Consider the following 14,623-nt stretch of genomic DNA (forward strand, 5'->3'; position numbering starts at 1 on the left):
AGCAACTCAGAGGCAGCATTTAAAAAAAAAACATGCAATGGAAAGGAGGGACATTGCTGCTGGTAAAAGCAGGAGCCCTGAAGCAACCTGAAATTTGTTTTTATTTTTTTCTGTTTACATCATTGTCTTCTATTTGTTAGTTGAATATATTTGTCACGAGGAGTGGCTTAGTTTCAAAGCTGATCTGCTCTTTCTTTTTTTAAAAAACATCCTGCCATTTGATATAAGAGCAATTCAGAATGAGACTTATTAGCAATTCATCTGCCAAAATGGATTGCCTAAGTATTTGGCGGGGGAACAAGCACTTTTTGTTGGAATAGCACCAGAGCAAGTCACTCCTGTTTTTCCACTTGCTTTATGTTCAGCACTATACAAGAGACAATAATCCTGTTCCTTCTGTAGTATAGGTCACTGATTAAGCAATGAACAGACATGGGTCAATTTCCAGGACAACTCTTCTTGCAATACAGTAAGGCTCAGATGCTTCATAAGGCAATACAGGCCCAGAACAACGTGGAACACATTTGCTGGTCCTAAGCACTCCATCATCTCCTATCTGGATTTGGGTCTGAAAGACCAAGGAAAAAGCAGGGGTGCACAGAGGGTAAGTTCTAAACATGCTCAGTTTGTAACATTGCAAAACATCGTTACTGATCATGGGGTACGACTGTTAAGGCATCACCCTTAGCTTCCAGTTTCCCAGCTTTGTGGAGCTTGAGCCAACATGAGATAGTTTTAACCCTGGTCTTAAAGTGGTAGGTTTTTTGTTCACTGCATTCTATTTTAGATGTGGACAAGGGTGCTGCCAAAAATTCTTGTAGCTGCTTGTCTACAGGTGGGATTTTTACCTTGCCCAGAAAAGCTGGAGGCTCCTTCTCAGTTGGGACATGTTCTGCTGAAAAGGGCTGAGTGGAATTATTTAAATTGTTCTAATCACTTTTGGGGGGGACAGGTATCCAACCAGCATTGCCTTCTGATTATAGTATATACCTTGTATAAGTTTAAGCCTGAAGGCTAGCAAGTTGCCAGCTTTTTCTCCTAACTCGCAATAATTTTGTGCAAGTCAGGGCAAATTCAGCTTGTGAGGATTGTAATTTATGAGTTTCATCAGACAAGTCAAAGTTTTCAGCAAATGGAGCAATATTGTGGCAAATGGTTGTTGTGGTTGTTATGTGCCTTCAAGTCGACTACGACTCATGGTGACCCTATGAATCAGCGACCTCCAAGAGCATCTGTCGTGAACCACCCTGTTCAGATCTTGTAAGTTCAGGTCTGTGGCTTCCTTTATGGAATCAATCCATCGCTTGTTTGGCCTTTCTCTTTTTCTACTTCCATCTGTTTTCCCCAGCATTATTGTCTTTTCTAGTGAATCCTGTATTCTCATGATGTGTCCAAAGTATGATAACCTCAGTTTCATCATTTTAGCTTCTCGTGACAGTTCTGGTTTAATTTGTTCTAACAACCAATTATTTGTCTTTTTCACAGTCCATGGTATGTGCAAAGCTCTCCTCCAACACCACATTTCAAATGAGTTTATTTTTCTCTTATCCGCTTTTTTCACTGTCCAACTTCCACATCCATACATAGAGATCAGGAATACCATGGTCTGAATGATCCTGACTTTAGTGTTCAGAGATACATCTTTTCATTTGAGGACCTTTTCTAGTTCTCTCATAGCTGCCCTCTCCAGTCCTAGCCTTCTTCTGATTTCTTGACTATTGTCAAGGCAGCCTCCCCACACACACACTTACAACCTTTTCTCAAATTTACACTTCTGTGGTTGCATGTAGTCAGTGGCAGGGGGTGGGGTGAAGGCTAGGAGTCAAATCCTCATCTGTGGTCCAAACCCTACTTCAGTTCACCAGGGTAAGAACCAGTGGTGCAGTTGGAGCAGGATAGTCAGGGCTGAAGTCCACCCCCCTCTCAGTGACCACCCTGAGAGTGGCAGATGGTGGAAGCAGTAGCAAAAAAAGGTCCTGTATCAGCATCTGGACTCTGAAAGGCTGACACTGACCACTGCAGCAGCCTTTATTCTTATTTTTAAATAGTTTATAGTTGGGGGTGGCCTGGTAAGTACAGGGTTACAGATGCTCATTTTATTATTTTTCTTTTAAAAGTGGTTATCCTCTTCTGCAACAAAATGGTGCTTACTCCCAAGTAAACATGTTTACCATTAAGGAAAGCAGAAGAAAATCCTATTTAATTTCCATAGTGTATGATTTAAAATGTGAAATTGCACGTGCTCAGAGTGCCTTTTAAAAAATCAAACTGTTTTTTGTTTGCTTGTTGCTCTAACATATCAGGAATGTAGAAGCAGTCTTAAAACATGGAATGGGGTGGAAAGGGAGAGAGAGAAGAGAAATGTTACTAAAGTAATACATATGGCTGTCGAAAGAGACTATTGGCTTGTGTTTAACTGATTCCTAGACAAAGGTGTATTCAGTGCTAGTGCTACTCAGAGTAGACCCACTGACATTAATAGACATGACTAACTTAGGTACATTAATTTCAATTGGTCTACTCAGAGTTGGACTTAGTTGAATACAACCCATTAAAATTAATGAACCTAGGTTAGTTATGTCTGTTAACTTCTGTGGGTCTGTTTTGAGTAGGACTAGCATTGAATACCATTCATTAAGTCCAGGGACCTGAAATTACCTAACCAAACCACTAGTAAGAACGCTAATAAATAAATTACCAAAATGTTTATGACAACATTCTATGAATGAGTATAAATAGTGAACCCACAGGGAGATGGGTTTGCACACAAAATGTACCCCAGGTTCTACACATCTCCAGACAAGAAAAGGGTCCAAAGCCTCAGGGTTAGGAAACACTGCATTAAATATGAAGCCACATCCCAGACAGTGTTCTTTCATTTCCAAGGCTTGCACTGTAAGATCAGATATGGCAAGGGCTCCCAACCTTTTTGGGTGTGTAGGCACATTTGCAAACCAGAGAAACTGCTGTGTGCACCACACACATTCCACAACCAAACACATGCCATAATCTTCTATGGGCTATAATAGACCGCTTCTTTCTAGCCTAATTTCAGCAGGGACTCGAGAGGGAGTGATTGTCAAGGAAAGCCTCTAGGGGTGCATGTGTGCCTATGACTAAGTGAAAAATGTTTAGTCAGAGCTCATTTAAAAGAAATTAGGGAACACTACACTGAATCCATAAAATTAAGGAAGCAGCACACTTTGGAGCCACACAATCACAACTTATTGAGGAATGCTTCAACAACAGCAGACGAAATGAGCCTTTCACCGTATACTCCTAAATATCACAGAAAGGTCTCTGTATTCTTTTCCCTAGCTAGGTAATCATTTAGTTTTTAGTAAATTTTAATAATATATGCAGGCATCTTAAACTTCTTGTCCAGAAGCATGGAGAAAGGACACATGAATCAACTTTTTGGCAATTCCAGGTAACATCCAAAGCTGCCTTCAGAGGGTCATAGACTTAAAAAGGAATGACCTACATGCTGATTAGCTCAAGGTGCAGCATCATTATGCCTTTCTCAACCCTGTTGTTCATAGTGTACCCCTCTTGGTTCCTCTTGCATATGGCAAATTATAATCTGCTTTACAATCGAGAGCTAATTCATTAGACATGTCTGGAAAGTATCAATTGTGTCTCTGTATTAAGTCAGACTAAGTTACTTTGTACTGCCCTGTAGTTCTGGAAAATGGAAGTGCATAATACAAAAACAATATGGAATCGTGTTTGGAGGATTGGACTTGCCTATAGAAACACAGTTTGAAATCCCTGGTTAGCTACAAAGCTTACTGAATGACCTTGGGTAAGTCACTGGGCTCATCTACATGAGAGCATTTCTTCATAGGAAATACACTTCTTTTACCTTTGCCTTTCATTTGCATCATCTGCAGTTCCTGTTCAATGTTAGCTGCCAATTGTTTTTTCCCATTCACACAAGCAGGCATTCCTCTGGAGAGAATTGGTCTCACTTTTTGTTGTAGCCCCATCCTTCAATTATATATTTCCACTCGCTCTGGTTTCTAGGTGACTGAGCATGCTCAGTCTGTTCTACCAGCTGCAGAAGGTTCCTTTAAAATCCGGAAGTGTGAATATCTATGTTTTCCTTGGTAGGTTACAGCTGAAATACAAAGCTTTCTTTGAGCAGTGTTATGCTTTTGCGCACAAGTTAGGGGGAAAAGAAAAGAAAGGCACTGTTTGCAGCAACATAAAAAAAGGCCAGCAGAATGGAGGAGAGCAACCAGAAGTTGCTTGTCAGCCTACAGGAAATAAAATGAATGAAGGGAGGAGGAGGGAGTGGGTATGAAGAGGGGAATGTTTGACACACCCACCTACAAGCATCTGAGCAAAGTGTCTTCAACCACTAGAGAAAGGGAATGAAGACTTTTTTTTCTTCCCTTTTTCTATTGTCAGTGGATTGGATTAGTATGGATTTACAGGGGGGAAACTGTGCAATAGTTTCTGTTTGCTGGTAATGTTATGTGAACCATGCAAATTTAAAGGAGATGTGAGTAGCACCAAACACACAGTAAACCACCATGGAGATGGGCCCACTATCTCTCATCATGGCTTGCCTCACAAACTTTTTGGTAAGCCTAAACCATGGCTGTGACTTCCTTCAAAAAAGAAGAAAGAAGAAAGAGAACTGTATGTGCAAAGGGCATGCTGATCAGCTGTTTTTTCAAGCTAGTTCTTTAAGAGGAAGTGGTTGTGAATGGAGGATGTTTTCTCCTAATCACTATGTGATTTCTTCCCAGGGGAGTTTACTCAATGGAAATTTATGGTTGACAAACTAGTTAAACAGAATATTCTTTATGAATAGACAAGTAAAATCAGATAGAAAATATCCAGAGCTTGGAAAAGTTACTTTTTTGAACTACAACTCCCATGAGCCCCAGCCAGCATGGCCACTGGATTGGGCTGATGGGAGTTGTAGTTCAAAAAAGTAACTTTTCCAAGCTCTGAAAATATCTGCATAGTTTTGGTGACTAGAACCTTGTCTATAGCCTCAGATGTGCAAAAGCCCAGTAGTACCTGTAGAACAGATCAATATAAGTACAAAGTCAAACCATCATAGATTTGCCATTTTCTAGCTTGGTCTCACTTGACCTTTCTGCCACTCTGAAATCAACATAATTCACAATGCTTATTCATCTTTAAAGATGTCAAGGGGGCAAACATACTTTCAGGAAGCAGATGCAGGTGTTGATCTAATAGTCATTAAAATAGATAATCCGAGGTTGTAAACCTGCCAGATCAAAGTATTTCCATTAGCCACACTGGAACCAGCAGAACAGTAAGTGTGTTTCTACCCTGAGATAAACTGCAGGCACTCTTGGGTAGAGTAAGACTGATTGACTTTGATCAGTATTTCTGGATGAGTGGTTTTGAATGAAACTGACATTTTGTAAATAATCCAAGCCAAACTAAATGCCATTCAATCCAAGCTTCAAGTTATCAAACACAGTTGAGAGGGAGGGAGGAGAATTATAGACTGCCCCATGCATACATCATTGAGTGCAAGGGAGGAGTGTCCAAGCCAGCCTGCCTCTAGCTTGAGATAAGCCAAAAATGTAAGATGAGGCAATAGGAACATAACACCAAGAGGAAAAGAGCAAGAGAAAAGGAGGCAGAAACTTAAGGTATTGTAGAACTCTACATCATGCAAAAGGGCCAAGATTATCCTAACAATACTGTAGTAGGGTTCAATTTATCAATTGTTAGTTAGGAGGAAATAGGTATTCTATGTCACCTGTTTGCATAACAATAGTAACTACCTTACTGAACATTTGCAACAAACTTGTAAGACCATTAATGCCATGTAATATTGATATATTCCAGTTATAAAAGTGTATGATGTGGCTTTACTATTAGGATCTTCCAAGATTAAAAATAAATATTTGTGGTTTTGTTTTGACAAGAGAGCTTATGCATCATGAAACAACAGTATTGTCATTACCTCTAAGTTCACTCTTGCACAAGAATGTCTTTGTGAGGTGTACTTCCCTTGCCATCTGCTACATGAGTTGTGACTCAGTGCAGTGAAAGGGCAGTGTAAAGTATTGGAAGTGGGCAAGAGCAACTCCTGTTTTCTTCTTTTGTTTATGTTCCAGAAGGGAGATGATGTTTTCTGCTAACAAATACACAAATTTACACAACATAAAGAGGGTGCAATGGGCTTGTGAAACCCTGCAGTATATCATACCTTTCTTTGGTTTCTCACCTTTTGGGATTTGGGCTAAACCACTGAACTGGGGAGTGTGGAGGGCTGCAGTGCAGGCCTGTGATGGTCAGGGAGGCCTTCTAAAGGTTCTAACTGGTTTCCACAGAGAGTTAGCATTGAACTTGTTCCACTAGTACAAGGGTGGGGAACATGTGGCCCTCCAAATGGTTTTAAGACTACAACTCCCACCATCTGCATTCACTGGCCAAGCTGGCAGGGGTTGATGGGAATTTTAGTCTAACAATATCTGGAAGGCAACAGCTTCCCCATCCCTGCTGTTTGTTTTGTACAGGTGTGTCTTCTTATGCGATGGCAACAAACTTGGATGACATTAAAAGAAGGTTGAACAAGGATAAGGCTGTCAGTGGCTACTAACTGTAACAGCTATGTTCTAGCTCCATTGTTGAAGGGTGTATGCTTCTGAATACCAGTTGCTGGAAACTGCAGGAGGGGAGGGTCCTCCTGTGCTCAGGTCCTGCTTTTGGGCTTCCCATGAGTATCTGGTTGGCTACTGTGAGATGCAGGACTACATGGGCCACTGGCCTGATCCAACAAGCTCTTTTTATACTCTTATATCAGCCTTTCCCAACCAGTGTGCCTCCAGATGTTGTTGGACCACAACTCCCATCAGCCTCATCCAGAATTGCCAATGGTCAGGAAAGATGGGAATTGTGGTCCAACAACATCTGGAGGCACACTGGTTGGGAAAGGCTGTCTTATATTCTTAACAGGTTCTATAAATAGACAATTTGTAGAGAAAATAAAATGTAGTTTTGCAACATTTCTGCTAGCACAAGCTCTTTTATAGCCATTACATTTATGTTCCCTGGCCTTTCTTGGTGTTTAATTCCAGCAGGTGATTTTATTTTATCTTATTTTAATTCTGCCTGAGCTATCAGCTGTTTTTTTCCTGTATGGCGATTTCAATATTGATGTTTAAATTGTTGAACACCACCCTGAGACTGAGGTAGTCTCATTGAATAAATTGAATTATGAATAAATAAAAATAAACGGTTCCTCTGTTGTGCAACATTGAGAAATAGATCTCAAAGGCCCCATTCATAAAATAAAGACTGAATTAGGTTCTGGGAGCTTCAGACTGTAATGTCTGCATAGTTAAGCAAGAGGCAGTGATGGCCACCAACTTGGAGGGCTTTAAAAGAGGATTAAACAAATTCATGGAGGATAAGGCTGTCAGTGAATACTAGCCATGATGGCTGTGCTCTGCCCCCACAGTTAAAGGCAGCATGCTTCTGAGTACCAGTTGCTGAAAACTGCAGGAAGGGAGAGTGCTCTTGCGCTTGGGTCCTGCTTGCAGGCTTCCCACAGTCATCTGGTTGGCCACTGCGAGACTAGGATGCTGGACTAGATGGCCACTGGGCTGATCCAGCAGGCTGTTCATATGTTCTGATGTGATTATGACCTAATTTAAGGCTCTCTGTGTATATGTATTTTCATTTATATATGTAAATTTAGAAATAATTACTATCTGTTTAATAAAAATACAGTATCTCCCTAATGAAGAAGACTGTAGCCAGGTAACCTGTATGCCTGCTCAGTCCAGGTGCTACTTGTTGATGGGCAACTTCAGGCCCCTCCTGCCCTCCTTCCTTATGGTTCTTTATCTTTTACCCAATGTTGGCCTGAACAGCTGTTCAAATAGAGGATTGTCTTCTGTAAAGTAGAATGCATGGGTTCCCTGTTGTCATTTCTTCACATGAGCATTGTCTGTGGACACAACCTGTTGTTGTTGCTTTCCTTTTGGGCACAGACTCCCTGGGGTGGGGTCTGTTCTGGGGTCTGCATTCTCTGCTAGAATTTTGATTGTTCCTTGAATTAATTGCTGAAGCAGTATGGATATAGATTTGTATCCTTTTGCTATATATTCATATTTTGTGATCTTCATGGTTTGTGATCTCCTGACATGACTGTCCTGAATCTGACCTATAGACATGTGCTTGTAGACTTGCTTGTTGAAAGACTTATAGGATGCTGGAGCTTCTGTTAAACACACCAGTAAATCAAAACATACCTATGCTGGAAGTGCTTCATGTAGACAAGATTTTATTGCTTGTTAAGAAAGGTTATTCTAGGGTTCTTATAGAAGCCATTGTGGTGAAAAAACCAAAACCTGCATTGGTCTGAAGCAGGGGTTTCCAGACTGTGGTCCTCCATGGACTACCAGTGGTCTGCGAGCTTCATTCAGGAAGTCCATAGCATGTCCACATTAAATATTCATATTGCTTTTTAATTGTATTTTTATTGCTTCTTTTATTTGATATATTGTATTTTGTTCCAATTTGAATTCTATGCAAATTGTAATACAATAAAAACAATATAAGAAATAAAAGAAGCAATAAAAATACAATTAAAAATCATTGCCACAACAGGCAGAGAAATCATTAAATGGTTCGCCATGACCCTCAACAATTTTCAAGTGGTTGGTGGGGAGAGAAAAGTTTGGGAGCCACTGGACTAAAGAATATTTATGGAAAGACACCATGAACCTCTTTCCCTAAAACGTCTCTTCCGGTGACTGAGATGGAGGACTCTTTCACTACATCAGGTTAATATTTAAAGATGTTTAAAGCTCGCATATGTAGTTTTAATATGGAACCTGAAAGCTGACTTATGTGATTTAATGATATTGTGGGAAATATGTGTCTGAAGGAAATGGCTGACCTTTGCTTCATTTCTTGGGATGGAGTTCTCTGAATAAAACCAGATGAGATCTGTTTAGAACAGAGGTGCCTAATCTTTTTTCTGTCAAAGGCTGCATTGCCTTGGGAGTAATCTGCCACGGGTTTCTTGCAGGTGGTGGATAGAGTAAGTCAATAACAGAAGGAGTCAGTAACAAAAATGTCCTGAATTAACTAATCTCAAATAAAGACTGACCAGATTCAGTTGTCGACATGGCTATGCAATGCAAGTCTACTCAGAAGTAAGTGCTGGTGGGATTGATGGGTTTACTTTGAAATAAGGATACAAAGAGTTTTATATTATTATTAGTAGTAGTAGCAGTAGCAGTAGCAGTACAACAGACACTACAGCTACTATTTTGGAAACCAAGTGAAAGTAATTCCTTTCTGATTTTAGTGTGCTATATATACACACATATATGGCAGAAGCCTATAAATTTATTCTCAGATAGCTGGAGAAAATTTTTTCCCCCAAAACCATACAACCAGAAAAAAAGGCTTTAAAAACTCATTGATTTAGTTTTATCAAATAAAATATTGCTATTTCCAATTGTCCTGAAACTACATAGAAAGAGGACGATGTGACACTTTTTAAAGCCAGGAACAATGAGGAAACAAACAGGAAGGAAGGAACTCTGATAGGATGGAAGTCTGAGGCAGCATCAGGAGGTGTCAGGGGCAACATAAAATGAGGTCCGGGCTACATGTAGTCCTTGGAACCCAGGTTGCCCACCTGTCAACATCTCTGTTGCTCTTATGTGTCTGCATATGAACCCTTCCACATGGAGAGAAGCCTGTGTTTGCGAGTTGGGCTGCCAAACAGACCTTATTTGGGCCATAAAAGGAGCATACCCATAGATGCTTTTTCTGACAGCTGCTAGGCTGGACAAAAACTGCATTAACACCAAATAGCTGTCTTACACCCTGGCTTGTTAAATTGGTAGATTTTTCTCTCCCACAATTATCCTTGTTTGTTTTTATGTGAGGCTACCAATGCTGGTTTAATGTAGAAATGTGCCAAAGAGTGGCTGTTGTGAAAAGTTGAATGAAAAATAATTTACAAGTGTGACATACAAGCAATCTTCACCAGCACACCACAAGGTGCAGAGTGTATACACTCTGTACACAGAGAACACGAGACAAGAGAAAAAGTAGGTGACCCCAGTGTACACATCCAAAGCGAAGTAATCCAGACTGAATATCAGAGCCAATTCTCTTTTACACCCACAAGATGGTGCTGTGCTCCCCATGAATGCATACATACCCTTGGTATTTGAGAAACTATTTTATTACGTTTACTGAAAATAAAATCCTACTGAGTTCAGTAAGGGTAAGGTCTTTGCTAAGCTCTGCTGTGATGTGTGCCAGAGGCTGGCTAGCTAGCTGGGAGGGTTGTTGTTGTGTGACTCTCACCCTGCCCCTCTTGAAGGAAGCACAGACCTACCCTACATTCGTAAGAACCAAGGAAGCCCTTCACTTACCACCTACATTTCAGCATCAGAGGCATAACATGGCTCTCCATATGGGACAATTCATGTCAAAGAGAAAGCTCTGAAAACAAAATGCTAGGATCACAGTAAGCGTTATAGGTGGCGACCCTCTTTCAATTTCGCTATCCTTGGTAGTTATGTTTGTCAGTCAAGGATCACAATAGCTGCTTCCTTAAAGGTTTCAATAAACTAATTATGATGCCATTCAGCCCTCTGACACACAGAGCTAAACTACATTCCCCCTCCTGTCCTAACCTACGAGCTGTTGTACAGCCACATCAGCATCTAAACTTTGCAACAGGATGTTATAGCCCTCTGGATTCAAATGCCAAAAGAAGCTTTTGGAGAAAGCTTGGTGTTTCCAAAAGGATGCATCAAATGCCAGGGTGCCATGGAGAGAGTTAATTTGTCTAATGGGGACACTTGATTTGGATACCATTAAAAATAACTAGATCTGGAATCCACACATACTTCAAAGAACATGGGTGAAATTTAGGTAAGTTCATTACCTAATACTGATTCTGCTTCATTCCCTTCTACTTACTTATTTAAACAATGTTAGTACTGAGTTTGTAGCTAACTCTGGAGCAGCCACACTGAACACAAGAAGTATAGTCAGAGGGTAGCCCCACATAGAGTGCTTAACAATATTCCAACCTGGAGGTTACCAGAGCATGAATAAATGTAGCCTGGTTATCCCTGGCCAGAAAAAAAGCTACAGCTGGTACACCAGCCAAAGCCAAGCATAGGCACTCCTAGCTTTTGAGACCACCTGGATCTTCAGAAACAATGGTGGCTATAGGATCACACACACCCTGAATTATGAGCTTGCTCCTTCAAGGGGAGTGCAACCCCCATCCAGAACAGGGTGTTCTGGCAAATTCCAGAGCTGGGAACCACCCACCCAGAATACCTCTATGTTGTCTTGATTCAGCCTCAATTTATTGTCCCATATCTAGCCCATTACCACCTCCAGACACCATATCAAGACCTGTACAGCCTCTCCTGATAACAGTGGAACAGAGATAGAGCTGAGTATTATCAGCGTATTGATGGCACCTCACTCCAAATCCCCTGATGACTGCTCCCAGCATTTTCATACATATGTTGATCCCTGCATAACCTCAAATTATTTATATTGTAAATCGCTTCATAATTCAATTAGAAACAAAACAATGCAACAACAGTTCCTACAGAACTGAGCAAAGATCACACAATGTTTTCTGGAACCGCCAATGAAGATAAGAACAGAATCACCACAAAGTGGCACCTCTGACCTCTAAATTCCCCAAACAGTCAAGAAGATACCATAGTCAATGGTATCAAGAGCCATTGGGAGGTCAAAGATAATTAACAGGGCTGTACTCCCCCTGTCTATCTCCCAACAAAGGTAATTGATCATGATGACCAAACTGGCTTTGCCCCATAACCTGGTTGGAAGCCTGCATTAAAATGGGTCTAAATAACTGGTGTCATTCAAACAAACCTAAAGCTGCCCAGCCACCACCTTCTCAAGCACCTTGCACAAAAAAGGGGACACTATCGAGCACTTCTTGGTTCAGGGATGTCCTCTTAAGGCAGCTAGGAGGCAATATATATAGGAAAGAGCTGTGGCTGATTCCTCTTGTAAAAAATATATAGCTGATTCAAACATTACAGTTGCATAGGACAGACCCAGATCCTGTACATGCTGAAGCTGCAATGTGTGAAATGCTTGTTTTGATGAACCTGCCTGCTTCTTTATCAACATTCTCACTTCTCAAACCTGTTAATTATTATTAAAAGGAAGTAATGAAGAGAAACATGTACCAAAGTCCATTTTGAGATGAGGCAAAAGCCAACACCTTTTGGGCAGTCATGAGCCAAACACCAGCTACTACCGAGCCACCCACCAGCAGGCCTGATGAGAAGAGTTTTGTCTTTGAAGTTCCTGACATCATTGTTGTTGTCGTTTATTTCATCTTTGTCCTTGCTGTTGGAATATGGGTAAGTGCTAGATATCAGCCATTTTACGGTGATTAGGGATGCCGGGTGTCCCTTGGTTGTTTGAAGAACATGCCTCTTTACTGAACATCACAGCACTGTAGGTTATAACTGATGCTCCTGTTTTACTGATACCCCTCTTTTCTTTGTGCTGCATAGAACAGCCCCAGCTTTCCTCTTTATTTTTGACAAAAGGTCCTAGCTGGGCATAAATCTGTTTTCAGCAGTATTCCTCTTGCTTACAATGGGGTGTCTTCTCATACATGCATTACATTATTCAGTCTTTCTTGTGCTATAAGATCTGGCAGCCTTTCCTGAAAATGTCCAAGATGCAAGAGATAATTAGGGTTACTGGACAGTAAGAAAAGTAGCTGGATGTTCTCAATGGCATTCTTTATTTAGTAACAGTAATAGCAGCAGCAGCAGCAGCAACAGCAGCAGCAGTAGTACATAGCATGTTCCATAAGAACTGGATTAGATCAAAACTCAATTAACCTACTACTCTGTATCCCACAGTTAGGGATGGATGAATCTGTCCAATTCAGTTTATCATTTGTTCAGTTGTAAGTTCAGTTTCACCCCGTTTCTGCAACAGTTTGCAATTTATTTTATTTTTTTTAAAACTCAGGGAAATGTGTCTACATTCATCCTCCTTTGGGATGAATGGCAGGATACACATTTAATTAATAAATAATAAACATTTTGATATGTAATTTTGCATAGTATACACATTTTTGCAAGCAATTTTCCCCAGCATCATACATTTTTTGATATGCTGTTTTCACTACTATATGCATTTTTATTCTTACTTTCCTCTAGTATACACATTTTGTATGCATTTTTGGCTGAAAAATTGCATCGTAAAATTTGGATAAGTGCAAATTTTAAAGGATAGCTAGCTAATGTCAGTACAAGCATTGTTCCGGAAGTGCAAATTAGGTAGGTTCATGTTAAAAAGTGAACTCCCCCCTACCTACTTGCCAGATGACTCTGAAGCCCTCACATCCCCTATTGCTTACCCAGCATCTCATAAACCAGAATCCCCTGCCTCTCAACATGGAGGTTGCATATAGCGGTCATAACTAATAGACATTCTAAGACCTTCTTTATATGTATTTGTCCACTACTTTTCTAATACCAGTAGGCAGAGCAATCCAGACCCTGCCTGGGCAACACATGATCTATTGCTGCATCCAAATCCCTGGCACCAACTAAAGTGGAAGGTGGGAAGTGATGGTTTTGCTTCCTTTTTTCATTACACTAGCTCTAGTCTGGTGTAGCTGAGGGAATCCGTGGGATCCTGGATCCACTGATCGAGTGGATCCAAAATCACCAGTGCCCTGCTGCTAACCCTCCCTGAAATGCCCCATATGGGGACTTTCCACTGCCTTCGGCCAGCAGTAGAACAACTGGCAGCAAGTCCTGCATAAAGATGAGACCTTCATCTCAGCAGAGCCCACTACCACTACCATTCCTCACTACACACCATCTTAGCTCGCACCCCCCCAGCTATCAAATCAGTGGGGATAGGAAGGATTACACTCTAATTTGATTTTTTACAACATTGTAAACCGCTTAGAGACATCTTTTCAAGTATGAAGTGGTATACAAATTAAATAACAACAACAACAACAACAATAATACATTTATCACTTCAGGAATGAATTGCTTAGTGCCACTCAGTGTCTTGAAGCTCCTGCCACTCAGTGCAGTGAGTTCTAGTATCAAGCCTTAAATATCAGCCTCCGTGATAGAGGGCAGGCACTTGGACATATTCCAGGATGAATGGTAGGAAAGGGAAGAGGAAACAATCACACAACTCTTTCATCACTTCCCAGCATGCCTTTGCACTCCTTCCATGTTAGAGGGGAGTGTGTTTATGTGTCACTATGCTAAGGTATGTTAACAGAAGGAAGTTTACAGAAGGCAAGTGTCTCCTCCCCTCCTCCCCATGGTTGTTGCCTGTATTCCCTAAAAAGCCTCTCTGGAAAGTCAGGGGGAGTTCCTGAACAATGTGGAATGGAGCACTGGGGAGGAGGGATAACACAAAACTGTCCATTTTTTTCCTCCCTCAACACCCCCCCCCGTCACTTTTCATGGTGTGGAATGCTGCCGGATGTCTGTGGAATCTAGTTCTAGCAACTAATTTATTCTCCAGTCCCTGTGGCCTGTTCCACATCCTTACAGGGGAGGGGATCTTGACCCTCTAGAGAGGCTTTTCACAAGGT

General features: G+C 41.0%; 1 protein-coding gene across 4 annotated transcripts in view; it reads left to right on the forward strand.

Moving 5' to 3' along the window:
* Positions 1 to 433: 433 nt before the first annotated feature.
* Positions 434 to 14,623, forward strand: part of SLC5A9 (solute carrier family 5 member 9) — a 69,825-nt gene continuing 55,635 nt past the window's right edge. The window contains exons 1-3 of one of the 4 annotated variants that reach the window (XM_061630446.1): positions 536 to 604; positions 9,038 to 9,164; positions 12,198 to 12,398. In XM_061630446.1, the coding sequence (XP_061486430.1) occupies positions 12,270 to 12,398 (129 nt within the window). In that variant the 5' untranslated portion in view covers positions 536 to 604; positions 9,038 to 9,164; positions 12,198 to 12,269. Of the gene's footprint in view, positions 605 to 3,735; positions 3,806 to 9,037; positions 9,165 to 12,197; positions 12,399 to 14,623 lie in introns of those variants that run through there. The other 3 variants (XM_061630447.1, XM_061630449.1, XM_061630452.1) reach the window with 3 other exon arrangements.

The sequence above is a fragment of the Rhineura floridana genome, chromosome 6 (genome assembly GCF_030035675.1).
Source record: "Rhineura floridana isolate rRhiFlo1 chromosome 6, rRhiFlo1.hap2, whole genome shotgun sequence".
Classification (NCBI taxonomy): domain Eukaryota; kingdom Metazoa; phylum Chordata; class Lepidosauria; order Squamata; family Rhineuridae; genus Rhineura; species Rhineura floridana.